This window comes from Typha latifolia, chromosome 15, assembly GCF_019914945.1.
Source record: "Typha latifolia isolate L0001 chromosome 15, TyphaL0001v2, whole genome shotgun sequence".
Lineage (NCBI taxonomy): Eukaryota > Viridiplantae > Streptophyta > Magnoliopsida > Poales > Typhaceae > Typha > Typha latifolia.
In genome coordinates, this window is record NC_133100.1 from 6,710,556 (window position 1) to 6,726,278 (window position 15,723).

The 15,723-nt window shown below is 34.4% G+C and overlaps 2 protein-coding genes across 2 annotated transcripts; both read right to left on the reverse strand.

The window, feature by feature from the left end:
• Positions 1-2,006: 2,006 nt before the first annotated feature.
• Positions 2,007-10,203, reverse strand: LOC140801854 (uncharacterized). The gene is made up of 9 exons (XM_073157198.1): positions 10,070-10,203; positions 9,834-9,948; positions 9,579-9,691; positions 5,542-5,613; positions 5,363-5,398; positions 3,257-3,302; positions 2,918-3,005; positions 2,738-2,795; positions 2,007-2,294 (listed from the first exon to the last, which is right to left on the reverse strand). Exons 2-9 carry the CDS (start codon positions 9,910-9,912, stop codon positions 2,244-2,246), a joined length of 543 nt encoding a protein of 180 aa, XP_073013299.1. The 5' UTR covers positions 9,913-9,948; positions 10,070-10,203; the 3' UTR covers positions 2,007-2,243.
• A 413-nt stretch (positions 10,204-10,616) lies between these two features.
• Positions 10,617-12,840, reverse strand: LOC140802057 (amino acid transporter AVT1H). The gene is made up of 3 exons (XM_073157469.1): positions 12,528-12,840; positions 11,545-12,155; positions 10,617-11,295 (listed from the first exon to the last, which is right to left on the reverse strand). The coding sequence occupies exons 1-3, from the start codon at positions 12,793-12,795 to the stop codon at positions 10,756-10,758; spliced, it is 1,419 nt and encodes a 472-aa protein (XP_073013570.1). The 5' UTR covers positions 12,796-12,840; the 3' UTR covers positions 10,617-10,755.
• Between the last annotated feature and the right edge of the window lie 2,883 nt (positions 12,841-15,723).

Genomic DNA, 15,723 nt, shown 5'->3' on the forward strand with positions numbered 1-15,723 from the left:
CTTCTTTTTGCCAGAATAGATCTCAAAAATGCCCAAAGATTGTGACGTAAAACCTCTTCACTCTTGTCAAACACGTTGAATGAGAAGGTCGTGCATACTTTCCGTTGCCCTAATATTACCGTAATCTTATGTGCATGGGCTAAAGAGAAGCCCGTGCACCTGAGTATTTATTCTCCAACTTTTTTTACGTGCTTTGTTTCAGTAGTATATTCACCACAGCTTATTTCATGATATGATATGATATGATATGCTTTTAGAGAAAGAAAGTTAAAAGATCCAGTTTGCACTGGTGGAAGAACTTTTTAACCACATAAAGTTGAGTTGCTTACTTGGATATCATGGCAGCAAAAGGAGTGATAGGCGAGTTGAAAATAATATTTAACTAGGGTCATTATCTGTTCATTGTTGTAAAATATGACACACTTAATTGTATTAGTAAAATATAAAATATAAAAAACTATTATTCTCTAATAGATTTAAATTTTTATGGCAGTTAGTCTTATTATCCTACGAAATGCTCTCTGTCATTTCTCTCTTTGTATAAAGAATTTTAATGGGATTTTTCCATTCTCCAGAAAAAAAAAAAATTTAAGTTGGTTAAGTCAACATAATTGGATTGCTTATATTAAGGTGAGAAAGATATATGCAGCTTTAATCTCATTAATAAATAATGAGTTGATCATTGATGTTATGGTGAGCCATAAGGTTTGCTTGACCTCTCACTCTGATATATAAAATATTAAGCTACAATATAAGAGGGTGGTATTTTGTGTAAAATTCCACGAATATTCTTTTAGAACTGACCCATAATGACATTTCTTTTATTTTCCTCACACTTGAAACATTAGTGTTTTTTTGTTCCTGTAATGTAAACTTAAGTCAATATTTGTCCAGGTATGGTAATTATGTCAATTGTATTACTCGTATGAGCTCATTATTTTGAATATATTTTCCACATGTTGACTTTTTATTTTATTTTTAAATGTGTTGAGGAGCCTCTAGAGCCAGCAAAAGCAAGATATCAGCTTCCTATGTATCGCATTTTTATCCACACACTTAAAACATCTATCATCTTCACAATTTATACCTCTGCCATAGGAGTGCATTCCACTCAAACATGCACATTTATAAGAACACAGCCAAGGATACCCAACCATATATTTCTGTTGTTATTGTTGAGCTGTGATTTGAAATAGTTGGTCTCAACAATGAAAGAGTGATAGCCAATGAGTCCGTTAGCCGGGCTCATATTATATGAGAGCATTAGATTCAAATTTTAGCAGGTATGTGAGTGGTTTCAAATCTGCTGTATACCCAAAGGATACCTACCACCTGCCATAAACAACCTAATCACCCAAATTTGCTTCTTTTATTTTATTTTTTCATTTCACCTTCCAAACTATTCTCTTCAAGCATTTCTGGATTAGTAAATCGAAGACAAAACAATCCAATCCATATGATAAGCCCAACACAAACAGAAAATCTAGCAGAACTCAAACAGCAACACACAAGCGAGTTAATTACACAAGTACAATTCATCTTTACCATGAACTGGGTTATACTTCTGCAGGTTCAAAAGGGATCTTACAGAAGTTAATACCATTGTAGCCCTAAATCAGATCGGATGCTGCTGACAAAATGAGAAGTTGAATCAATGGGTTACTAGTTCCAACGGGTTACTTAGTCAGACTACTGATTTATTTAGGATCACTTCAAATATTTAAATAATATATGTATAGTTTTAAATAATTCTAAAAAGTTTAAAAAAAAATCTATAAAAGCAATTCAATTGTATTTCCATTGTTTAGCTTTTTTTTTATTTTTATATATTGATATTAAGGTCTAAGTACATCAAATCATATGACTTCTACAAAATCACATCTTAAGTACACTTTTAATTTTTTAAAAATGTAACTATTTTAATTTTAGGGCTAAATTATCCTATAAAATAGTTGAATGTTTAAGGATAACTTAGTAAATTTGATAAAATTGAGCAATCCAATCAGTTTGCGGAATCCCCTTTAGATTGCATGGTTTGTTGATTGAACTGTTTACCAAGTTAATTGCATTTCTGATTCGATAATAAAATCGAACCAAGTTTGGTGGTCAGATCACTGGTCCGATTCTGATAACTATAATTAAACTCCGATGCATGATCATTAGAAAAACTGCCATTACACAGAAATGCATAAACTTCTCTAAAGAAGAACGTCGGGTGACCAAAATAAGACTCAGCTCATCTTTTACTCCTTTGAAGTTATAACGAGCAAACCCAATGCACCAATGAGCAAGTACTGCAACAAAAACAGATACGCAAAATAGAAGGAATTAGAAATAAATATACTGAGGTATCTCACATGATAAATCTATGAATTCATCTGCTAGTCAGTGAAGTAATGCTAACTAGAATCAATGCTAATTAATTCCAAATTTATCCTTAAAATTTTGAAATTATTCAGAACCTTAAGGATGATCATGTATTCATTTCCACTCACAATGAGATGTGCGTAAGTTATAAAACAAAATATATCGTAGTAAGTTAAACAGTAGCAATAAATTTTTTTTTAAAAGGCAATTAAATTCAGAAATTCAGTATGAACTAGTGGATTCCATTTTGTTTTCCGGTAATTGAAAGTATAGGGGTGTTATACATCAAACTCTTTCCATGGAGGAACTCTATATTCATAATTCTTAATTAGGACTACCATCAATCTCATCCTTAATATACTTTCCATACCTTGATAATTGGTTTCTCAGTCATGATAATGGTGACCCATCCAACGTATGGCAAAAACCTGTTCAGATTAACAATCTTTAGTAAGAAAAGAGTTATATGTGAAAAAGGAAGAACCTAAGATTATATTAGGACAGAGCAATTAAAGTAGAATAAATATCTTCAGAGTATGGATATACTCACCCTACAGCCCTGCCCATTATATGATGCTGCTGAAGCCAAAGTTGCCCATGAGCATAAAGAAGTCTATCATCACCAAAATTATTATCACCTGAAAATATGACAATGCAAGATTCAGTACAATGGATCCTTTAAGTTGTATGATTAACTATGCACATTGAAACGACAAGCCCCATCTCAGTTTTGTTAAACGCTTAAACCAATTTGAAATAATACCATAAAATTTTAATTTATTGCATTTATTTCATCTACAACACACTAAGCATTGTGTAAAATTCATCACCAATCCTAGGGTAAAAGCAAACTTGTTTGTAGAAAAAGTGAATTAGAAACTTTTAAGACCTTTTGTGAGAATATCAACCTCTCCAGTGTCCTGTCGCTCATGAACCTAGAAACACGAATACGTAAAAGCTCAAATTAGTCATATAGCATCTGGTCAGATCCAAACTTCAACTTAAGTCTTTAAAAGATGGTGCTCAAGTAGATTTACCTTACTCAAAAGATATAAGTAATTAAGTTATAACTGCACATTTAAATTTAAACCACATAGTGAAGAACTCAATCATGGAACCATTGAGATCTGTGTCAAGTAAAAGAAAAACAATGTGGCTGGATCATAGGCCAACTGACATTAAAATTCTCAAGATTACTTATGGTCCTAAATTGTCATAGTAGAAGTACTACCTATCTTTGTTACATCAAGCCAAGCAAGTATCTCAGGGGGTTGTGCAGCATTTATAAGATGAAATCATCAACCATGCGAACTACACCATAGCTCAACAAGTGAAATTGACAACCAAACACTGAATTTGAAATTAAATTAGGATATTAAGGTAAGAAAAGAAAAAATTTCACCTCCCAACATTACTGGAAGTACAAAAGAATTCTTTCTAACAAAAACAGTATACGCAATCGATATTAAACTTTAAGCTGAAATTAGATGCTCACAACCATTTCTATCCCAGAGTTAGCAGCTAAAACTATTTCTAAGTGGTCAGCTCTCTCTTAGGCAAAGATAAATGAGTTAAACCTACTGCTTCTTGCAAGTTGCAATACTGACCTTAAAGATAGAATAGAATAGGCATTCCCTCACCTTGAATTATGGATAAAAAATCAGCTACTCACTTGACATGATCTCAGCAATTTAGGTCAATGATCTCAAGGAATTAGGCCAGAGTCCCTACCTGGTTTAGAAAATTAAATTATTTCCAAATGTCTATCCTTTTCTTACTAATTTTTATCATCCCCAACACTACGTAGTGAATACTAAGAAGACCATAGAATTCTATATGGACTTGGTAAATAATTGTGTTTACCACCATCATTACCATTGCAACAAAGGTGTGCATGGAGTATTTTTACATGGCGTTCACGCTTAGGTTTAATATAATCATATTTAGGTTATTAAAGGGTCGACTCGCCTAACCCGATTATTAAATGAGTCGTGTCCATATTTATTATCTCAATCCATTTATGACCCGCTAACCAGTTTATAGCATGATAAACCGATTATGACCCTAATAACTTATTTATCACCCAAATATCCCATTTCTAACATGAATAAATCTATTTATAACTCGAATAAACTCGTCTATAGCCCGAATAATTTATATAAACATGACTAACTTGTCCATGCCGTGTGTAACATGTTAAATAAATGGGTTATGTTCCTCTTAGTATTCATGTTGGCTTGAACCGGAATAGAACCACCCAAATCTGACACGATTTGGTTGCCGTCCCTACTAACAACCCCCTTTGCAAAGAGATGAGCGTAGGTGGCATTAGAGAAAGAAATAAAAAGGGTAGAGCTAATATAGAAAAGAATAGCAATAAAAGCGGAGAGAGAGAGAGAGAGAAAGAATGAGAATGAGTCGTAAAACATGGTGCTCAAGACACTAGGATATCAATAGTTAATGTCCTGAATTAGATTCAAAGATATCCAACTTATGATGTGATCCATATATAATCAGTATAAAAGAAAATCAAATGTTTATGTTTACATCTGATATGCCTGATACAGGTGACACTTCGAACCATGCTTTTAAATTTCTCTTGCTTATTGTAACACTTGCTCGTGGTTTAAAGGCAACTTGGCATTAAAAAATGTAAGTCAAGAAGTAAACATAGCATTGTTGTACGTATCATCACTCTCTTTCTGCACAACATTATTATGGAGCTCCATGAAGATGCTATATCATTAGGTAGAACAACCAGCAAAGAATCCCCTAATCTACTAACACTGAGGTGCTATTTTGATTGTGAATAAGATAACCTTAGAAAGTGTTAGATGGTCAATTACTCTTATAAAGAAGCAGAAGATGGAAAAGAATCAGTGCAAACATCTTAATTTTGGTTACACATCCTAAAAAAAATTTATTCTTCCTACATGTGATTGAGGAAAAAGGTTACATGCTCCAAGAATATTACAACGGAGTGGAGTTCGATTACCTTAATTACGCGATGGACAATTGGGATTTCACGCCCCTATAAAAGATTAAAAAATGGAAATATCAGAAGAATCAACAATATATGCAAGAAATTGTGTCCTAGTTAATCTGTAACTCTATTAGTACACGAAATAACGATACTGAAGTCGCATATAGTAAATACGCTTACGTATGACTTACATCAACATTAAAAACGACTATTTCTCCGGCACGAATTGGATCCTTACTCATGTGCAAGAATAGAATATCACCCTGAGAATTAGTAGGTAAGTATTCACAAGAACAAAAACATTTAATACTAATACACTTTATGTGTTCAAATAATATATATTTTTTCTATATATCATATCTGAACCTTAATCTCATCATACTATCGATAAAACCTTCATTCTAATCATGCTTCAATTGTTTAACAATTTTAACTAGAAACCAAATAAAGATGAAAAGCTGAAAACAAGATTTGAAATATTTTTCTAACAAAGTAAATGAACAGATACAGGGTCCAACATACTGCAAGATGAATGCATTACCATTGTTCTATATTATTCAAAAATGACAAACCGTTTTAAAGTTCAAACCACTACAAGATCTGACTAGAAAAGAAGATAATTAGACAACACAAAGGTGAAAATAACAAAGTCTAGAATAAGCTATCAGAGAGGAACGACAAGCAAAGAAAAAGCATAGGTGTTGATGTTACAAAGGAGTGGTAAAAAAGTAAAGAGTCAGAGATAGCTGTTGAGAAAGTTGGTTGAAACCCAATCCCAAACTTACTTTATCAGTATTACTATGATCTGACAAATCAACTATCAAAACTAGGTAAGAGTTTCATATGCAATTCCAGTACAACACCCATGTTTCTAGTTAGTAAGCATCACATGTGATGCAAATTGCATCAAACATAATCATTCATTTCTAACATCTAGCTTAGATCTAAAAACTTTGGCATAGGATCATATAGCAGTGATCTAGAACCACTTATCAGGGGAAACTCACCCTCTTAAACCCAGCTTCCATACTTCTAGAGAGAACAACCACTCAACGTGAGGCACAACCACCACCGCCCAATCACCCATTAGCCATCTCCATGCCTGCCATCGCCGTCGATGTCTCTTAATTATATATATATATATATTTGATATTGGATAAGGAGATGAAAGGTTGGCTTGCGTATTTATACAGTGCAAAATTAGGCTAATGGTGGGCTTCAAAGGTGACAAAGATCAACACTTTGAGGAATTTGAGAGATACATGGTCTACTAGTTGTGTTGGCAAATTGGAGTATGGAGGTAGCCAAATTGGACATTCTCTCCTTCTTAATATTCATTTTGATATTAAATCTGATGCTTTAGAATAATTGTGAGGTATAAACAACTATGGAGAAATTGATGCTTAAAAAACTACTAACTAGTAAACTTATCCCATGGATTTTACTTTAGATAATAATTTTGATAAGTGGAGAATGATTAGATGTTGATATGCATGCCATTAAAGACTAATATGTGTTATGCATGTTGGTCTCTTCATTATAATTACCCAATAAGTAATTTTTTTTCTTTTTTCTTTTATTTTAAAGAGACTTTTTACAAACAAAAGATAATATATGTCTTCGTACTATGAGTCTTTATGTAATCCAAGAGCATCAATATCTTGATAGGAAAAAAAGAGAGAGAGAAGTATTTGAGATTATAGAATAGAACTTGAGTGCAAGGTGGCTTATATGGACCTTGGGGCTATTTAATAGCTTAAGTTTTTAGGTCGACTGGTTATCTAACAGAAATGACTCAGTATCAATTGAGCTTACGATAATATCATTAAGGAAAACTTATTAAAAACACTATAAGTTTTTCTATTACTAATTTATTATTCACATCTTACCATATAAATATTTATCATTTGAACCCTGCATTTTTCTTTTAATACCTCACGAATACTCTAACCTTAGTACTCTTAACAAACATTTATTGTATAGATAAGTTGAATTAACTATAGATGCAGAATAACATCAATAACCTTGAGTATGTTTTTTACGATTAAAGTAGATTTAGAAAGGATACTCCGTCTTTAAGGTCAAATATTGAGTATTTTCAATTGTCTGCACACTTTTCTTGAAAAAAAAGGGATTATAGATATTTTATTTTTTTTATTTTAAAAAGTAATAGAATGTTCTCTATCCTGTTAGCTGCTATTATGTTAAAGTTAATTTGAGGAGTTTTGAGGTATTAAAAGTAAAACGCAAAGGTCAAATACCTATATAGTATAATGTGAATTATAATAAAGGAAAATAATAATGTTTTCGGTAAATCTCTTTATTGTTTAAAGCTAAACTAGTTGCAAGTAGACCTTTAGCATGAAGCATGAAGCATGAAGCATGAAGGATCAATTAAAGGGAAAATGAGTAAATTGAATCATGATTGGCGGCCATTTGAATGAGATTCTTTCTCCAAACATGAAATGAAGGCTTCTGTAACACATGAATCACTTGTTGCTTGCCATGTCAGTAAGAACAAGTGAAAAATAGAGATTCGAGTTCTTTAGGAATCTAGAGTTAGGTTCAATTGCCTTGAGGGGATTTAATTTAATAGATCATGTCCATGACTTGTGGAGGTGCATCAACTCAATTCTCTTATATATTCTCGTAAGGATTCCAGTTTTTTAAGATGAACCTTTCCAAATGTTTTGGTGACATTCCAATGCCATCCAATTCATTATTCCTTAGGGTGGTCCGCTTTGATGTCTAACCTGAGTTGTCAGGAATATCAAGGTTCTTCTGATAGTTTAATGGAGTTGAAAGAATACTTACTCAAATCAGGTAGATTTGAATGAGTCAAATTCTGACTAACACGAACATAACGCATTTTACTGTTTATAAGAAAGTTTAAATATTGTCCATGAGTATATATAACATGACGAATTATACATGTTTAACGGGTTGATCTTTGCCAATCTATTTAGGCTAAAAGAATATACATAAATATGACCTATTTATCAATCGAATTAGGTCAACTAACATGTTCATGATCCGAACCATATTCTATAAAATTTTAGCCGATAAAAAAACTTTTGAATTCATATAGAGTTATTTTGGGTCAAAATTTTATTAGAACTGGGTATGGTCCGAACTCAATCATCCATATCTACTACTATATGGATCAAATGTGACTAGAGCTGATCAAGGACTCAATCTTGCCCAAATCAGTGAACAAATTTTGGGATCGAGTTTTATTAGAATATAAAATATAAAAATCACCATTCTCGAACTGTTTTAATTTTTATAGTAGTTGGTGAATTATTATGGTATCAGAACAAAGGTCCTAATTCAAATTTTCTTAGGCTCATCTGTTGTTTTAAAAAATATATAAACATCCGCCTATTTAAATTAAGAACTCATCTTAGGCCTTTTAAAAGTAGTTGGTAAATTATCTTTGGTTTGCGTAGGTCTGAGTGTGCTGTCTTGCAAAAGTGAAAGACCCCCCAATGTCAAGAGCTGACTGCTGAGCTCACTCTGGCCTCGCAGGGCAGGGTAGAGTGGGTGCGAGCTGTAATTGCCATAGTATGGCTAGAGCAATAAGAGGGTCGTGAACCTTAGTCTCATCATATTGTCAATAAAACAATCAATAAAACCTTTGTTCTAATCGTGCTTTAATTGTTTAACAATTTAAACTAGAAATCAATAAAGCTCATAAGTTAAAAACAATAATTTATGAACAAATACAAGGTCCATCCATACTGCAAGTTGAATATATTACCATTTGTTCTATATTATTCGAAAAGGAAAATTTGATTTAAAGTTTAAACCACTACAAGTACTGAATAGGAAAAGAAGATAGTTAGACAACACAAAGGTGAAATGAAAAGTCTATAATAAACTATCAGATAGGAAGAACAAGCAAAGAAAAAGTATAGCTGTTAATGTTACAAAGGCATGGTAAAAAAATAAGAGACAGAGATAGCTGTTGAAAGAGTTGCTTGAACCCAAACCCAAGACATAACTTATTACTTTATCAATATTACTATGATCCGACACATGCAATTCCAATACCACACCCATGTTTTTAATGAGTTGTCAAACATGTAAGCATCACATATACTGCAAATTGCACCAAAGGAGGTTGAACACTAATCATTCATTTCCAACGTCTAGCTCAAAGATTTAAAACCTTTGAGACAGAACCATATAATAGTGATCTAGAACCATTCAACAGGGGAAAACTCACCCTCTTAAACCCAGGTTCCATGCTTCCAGAGAGAACAACCACAACAGGTGATTCGCTCCCTGTAACGCACATCAAACCCTTCCATATGATCAACGCCGAAGTCACAATCATCCCTGCCACAAGTTTATTTATTTTCCCATTAATGGAATCAAGACACGATGAGCAAAAGTAGGGATCAACCAGAACGATCAAAAGCCCTAATCCAATACTCCATGATTCGAATTTAGAGAAGGAGGATGGTGTCAGAGAACGTACCGAGGCTGACGATTTGCGTGAGGACTTGCCTGATCTGAAGAGACCGGATGGATTCCACCATTTCCCCAACGTAACCCATTGACCTTCGATTCTTCTCCTCTCTACTGAGGCGGACCTAAAAGAATGAGAAATAGGCAAATTAACGACACGATTAGGCGACCAAGCTTCACACGATAAAAGAAAGAGCGAGGAAAACGGTAAGAATTAATCAAAAAAGGAAATGGAATCTCATATACCTTCTTAATCCTTGCCGGTTCTTCCCCCAACGATCAAACCCTAGGCTTGGACTGCAGGAGGGAGGAGGAGGGGGTCTTATTTTTTTTTCTCCGACCCGAGTTAAACAACATCGAGGTCGGGTCCGAGTTAGCTCGGTCCGAGTTATTTTCATGGGCTATAATTATATCCGGGAATAAAAAAACTTAAATTTTAGTAATAGTAAGATTATACTTTTAAAACTGAACTATATTCATTTTGTATAGTAGATACATATATTTTTATAATAAATTTTGCATAATTAACATAGAAGTCCACTTTTAATATATTAAAGCAAATACCCCTTATTTTTATCTGCTTTATTAAAATTAATGAACATTTTACATAATTACAAGCGGTCAACTGTTTTTGAAAGTCAAAAATATTGACTGAATAGGTATCAAATAATGGATATCATAGATAATATCAGAATTCTCCCTCCTCTCTATCCCTCCATAGTTAAAGATTACACTTTTAAATCTTAGTTAATAACTCGTTTTGAAATTCATAATTGGTCAAACACAGAGATGATTACTATCACAGAGGTCTTATAATAATTTGATATATTGCTCCGTTAACAACAACCGGATAGTTTTTCAGGTTATGTAGCATAAACTTAGAAGTTCTTCTTTAATTTGTATCCGCATACAAACTCCTCATATCCACTCTTCTAAGTGGAATGGCCTCTCTGAATACTCTGCACAAGCGACTTAGAAGACGAGATGGTGCCGACCACTCCAAGAACCACCCCGAACACCACGATGACTCCGTTGAGGAGTCGCCCGCTCTTCGACACCCGGGGCCAGCGGATCTTGAGGTAGAACGCCGGCGGGAAGACCACCGAGATGCCGACGCTGACGAGGGAGCCGGTGAGGCTGAGCACGTACTGGAAGTATGGAACGGAGAGAGCCAGGGCCAGGATGACTAGTAGCAGGATGGAGCCTATACTTCCTCTGATGAGCATCCTGGTCTTTGAGCCTAGGGAGGAAGGGAGGCTGTGCTCGAGCTGGATGGCGAAGGGGGCGAACTCGAGCGCGTACTTGGTCATCGGGGTGAGGACGGTGGCCCAGAGGGCGATCTTGGTGACGACGAGGTGGCGCGGCATGCTTAGGGTGAACTGGGAGCTCACGGCGGGGCCGAAGAGCTTGGCTCCGGTGAAGGCGAGGGCGGTGTAGAGGATGGTGACTATTGTGAAGCTTGTGACGGAGACCTGCAGGTGGAGAATAAACTACATGTCAAATTCTAGTAATAGTTTAAGCTGCAAGAATAGTTAGCGAGTTGACGTGATATGAAAGCAGAATAGCGATCTTGACTCTTGAATTTGAATCTTATCAGACTCATATATATTGTCGGAAAGTTTGCAACCTCCAATTAAACTTTTCATCTAACAGTTCAATATATCCAGATACGATTCTATGTTCCAAAGTTCTCCAAAAGTCAAAAAGTAAGTAGTACATACCTTGGTAAACTTGGAAGGGTCCTTCATGGCTGTGTATATGTTTGGAAACACAATATGGCCAGCATAACTGAAGATGAAAAGCCCAGAAATGCCTGGTATCTTGCGAAGCTGGAGCACAGGGATGGTCTGGTTAGCCCCCACGCCGCCAAACGCCGCCGTCCACAAGACGGTGGCGAAGAGGAGGAGGGACATGAGGATTCCACCAAAGGAGAGGAAGGAGATTGAAGAAAGATCTCTCAGCCAGAGGCTAGGGAGTGCAACTAGCACTGCTATCACTGTGAGCAGCTGTGCAGTGGAGATCATATGGAGCCATGGGAGTTTGGCATGGACACCAGTGAACACCAAAGGCAGGTTGTCACTGAGAGAGATGGTGTAAGAGACTAAGGCAAAGAAGATCTCCAAGTATATGAAGGTGGAGGCTATGATCCTTCCTTTGGCCCCAAATGCTTGCTCTCCTATGTCTTGGTAGGTCTTGGAGCTTGGATCCTCTTCAAGGCACTTGCCTATGATGTGTGATGTATATGCACACATGATCCCTAGCCCTACTAGTAAGAAGGCAGAGGCCCAACCTCCATTCTCCAAAGCATAGGGAGTTGAAAGTTGCCCGAGACCTAATGAGAGAGAAAGAGAAAGTGATGAATAAGAATAACATAACATAGACTAACAAACAAGAGAATCTGAGCTTGAATTATTTACAATTTTAAATTTCTATTCACTTAATTAGTTAGTGAGTAAACAAAACTAACCTTAGATTATTAGCCTCAAGGGAGGATATTTTGTTTTGTACTTTTGAATATGATGGAAAAGCAAAAGTTCTCTATATAGATTCTAATCTCTTTGGCACTTTTCTGGTGTATAAAATTAATAGGAAGTGATAAAAGTTGATAGATAAATAATAATAAGCTTAAAAATGCATGGCGCTAAATGTATATATATATTTGCTTCAATTGAATGCTAATTAAAGGTTAAGGAAAAATGTCTACCTATTAGCATTCCAATCATGTTGATCACTGAGTGAGCAAAGGAGCTGTTGGGCTTGGTATGGTGCTCATTCTCAAAATTCCTAACCCTACTCACTTCTCCACACTTGCATGCCTTGTTCTCCTCTACACAAGAGGCACATCCAGTAAACTTCACTGCAAGCTGAGCACCATGCACACTCTCACTGACAACTTGGTTCCGGTGGACCGGCCGTTCTAACCCGAGGCACGACCGCCACCACTGCCCGTTAGCCATCTCCGCGCCTGCCATCGCCGTCGAAGTCCCTTAATTATATATATATTCTTGATCTTGGTTAATTAAGGAGATGAAAGGCTGGTCTGTGTTATTTATAGTGTGCAAAGTTAGGGCAAATGGTGGGCTTCAAAGGTGACAAGGATCCCATCTAGAGGAATTTGGGAGATACGTGAGGTGGTCTACTAGTTTTGTGTTGGCAAATTGGAGTATGGAGGCAGTCAAATTGGAGCATGTGTGGCTGCTAGGGTTGGCTTAACGTATACATTCTCTCCTTCCTAATATTCTCTGTGATATCAAATGTGATGCTTTAGTACCACTGTGAGGTACCACTATGGAACAAATTGATGCTTAATTAGTTCGCAAACTTATCCCGTAGAATTTTCTTTAGATGAGAATTTTGATAAGTGGAAGATGATTGTATCATCTCTTCTCCTAAAGCTCAAGTCAAGTAGTGTTATCTCTAGATTCTATTCTATTTTGTCATTAAATACTAATGTGTGATTCATGCTGCAGGTTTATTCTTCATTATAATGTATAAGCTCAATAAGTAATAGTTCCTTCTTTAATTTCTTAAGAAACAAAAAACATTTGACAAACAAAAGACGTAATTAATTCTCTGCAATTCTTCCATTATATCAAGAAACTTGAGTCAATATCATTGGCTTATCTAGTTAGCCTTCTTAGTAGAATATACACAGAAATATATATACTCATAGAGAGATAAGTTCACTTCCCTGACCTTGTTTTGATGAGAGTCTCGTGGTGCACTTGGACTTCTCTTTTTTTTTTTAATACATAAAAAGAAAAACTCATACTGGTTATGTATGAGTCTAATTAAAATATCACTTTCTTTGCACTTAGCATAATATTCTAGCTAGCTAAGCTGGGTGGAATCTCAACACAGAAACTTGTGGTGTTTAAAAAGAGATCATAGAAGGATTCCATTTCCCTAACTTGTCCTTTGTAGTGGCCAATGGAATGAATCCCATTTCTCTCCATGTTGTTTGGATTCTCTTCAAATCAAATCAATCACCATCTTTTAACCCATAGAATCTAGCAGAACCAAATAATCTCTCTTGCCTACCCATTTTGTTCTTTCCCCACCTTTATTATACATAAGAAGATTATACAACAGTGGTTCATAAGAATCGCGAGGGCGATTTAGTAGTAAGTTTTTAGGTCAACTGGTTATCCGAGAAAAATAGTTCAAAGATTTTATACTTAATATCATATAATTTTGAAAAAAAAAAGTATTGAAAACAGCTTGTTTTTTTACTATCATTTATACTTTTCCATGTAAGCATATATCCTTTAACCCTAGTAAATAAGTTGAATTAATTATAGATGCATAATAATATTAATAACCCTAAGTAGGCTTTTTTCAAGGTTAAAATTAAAAAAAAATAGAGAGGGGAATATGTTTCTGAGACATTAAAAGTAAAACGCAGGAGTCAAATGATAAATACTTATACAGTAGAATATGAATCTCTTTTTATCATTTAAAGCTAAATTAGATGCAACTAGACCTTTCTTTAGTGTGAGGCATGAAGGATCAATTAAAGGGGAAAAAAAGAGTAAACTGAATCATGCATGCATGGTTGGCCGCCATCATGGAATGAGATTCTTTCATCAACCATAAATATGAAGGCCCCAGGTAACACATGAATCACTGGTTGCTTGCCATGGCTGCAAGAACAAGTGAAAGCTAGAGATTCGAGTTCTTTAGGAATCTAGGGTTAGGGTCAATTAGTGAATAGGAGAGATCATGCCCATATCTTGTGGAGAAGCATCAATTCAATTCACCTCATATATTCTCATAAGGATCCTAGTTTGTTAAAGATGAATCTTTCCAAATGTTTTTGAGGGGGGCAATAGAATCCAATTCATTATTCCTTAAGGTGGCTATCACTGTGAAGTCTAATCTTTGTTGTCACGAATCTTAAAGTTCTTTTTGATGGTTAGATAGAGTCGAAAGAATACCTCACTATGAAGTCTAATCTTTGTTGTCACGAATCATAAAGCTCTTTTTGATGGTTAGATAGACTCGAAAGAATACCTAATGTCTAATCGGGTCGGATTTTTGTGGGGATTGGATCGGGTGAAATTCTAACTAACATGAACATAACTCATTTTACAGTTATTTAATGGGTTAAAATATTATATATTAATAAATATAATATAAATTCGAATAAGGCATCTTTGGTTAGTGCATATAATACACAAGACTTTTTAATTAAGGATAACTTTATGTGCACATTTTATATGCAAATTTGATATGCGCTTAAATTTATGCGTATTTGAGTCTTTGATTTGGCACAAAGTAATGATATAGATATCAAGATGATATTGATTATTTTCTATTTTAATTACCATATTGCCCCTACAAAATATATTAGTTCTAATATTTAATATGGATCATTGCATTTAGACTCCTGAATTGTCACTATTTTTTATGTAACGTTCGTAAATATTTTTATGACATATCAACCTTGAATTATTGAAAATATCTCAAATATTATGTTTTTTTAATTTTGTGACTTAATCAATTAGAGATGATGCATCATGAATAACTTTGTTTGATCATGAATTTGCTAATTAGGAAATCTATCAATCCGTAAAATATATTATATGACGAAATGAAAATGTTTTCAAAATTATTACCATGAAAATTTACTCTACGTAATAATAAATATTTGATATTTTTGTACTTAAAACATAATAAAAATGTTATTGTGGTGAAAGAAATTTTATTTTTCTAGTTTTTTATTCATATTTTATAATCTTATTTATTATTTTATAGTAAGATATTATATCTATTATTTTATATGGACATACTCATTATATTGGATAATGTAGAGGCGTAAATTTGTAACTACAGTCTTATCATTTTGCATATAACTCTATTATACCCTTCTATCTGCAATAAGATTTTGTGCATAAACT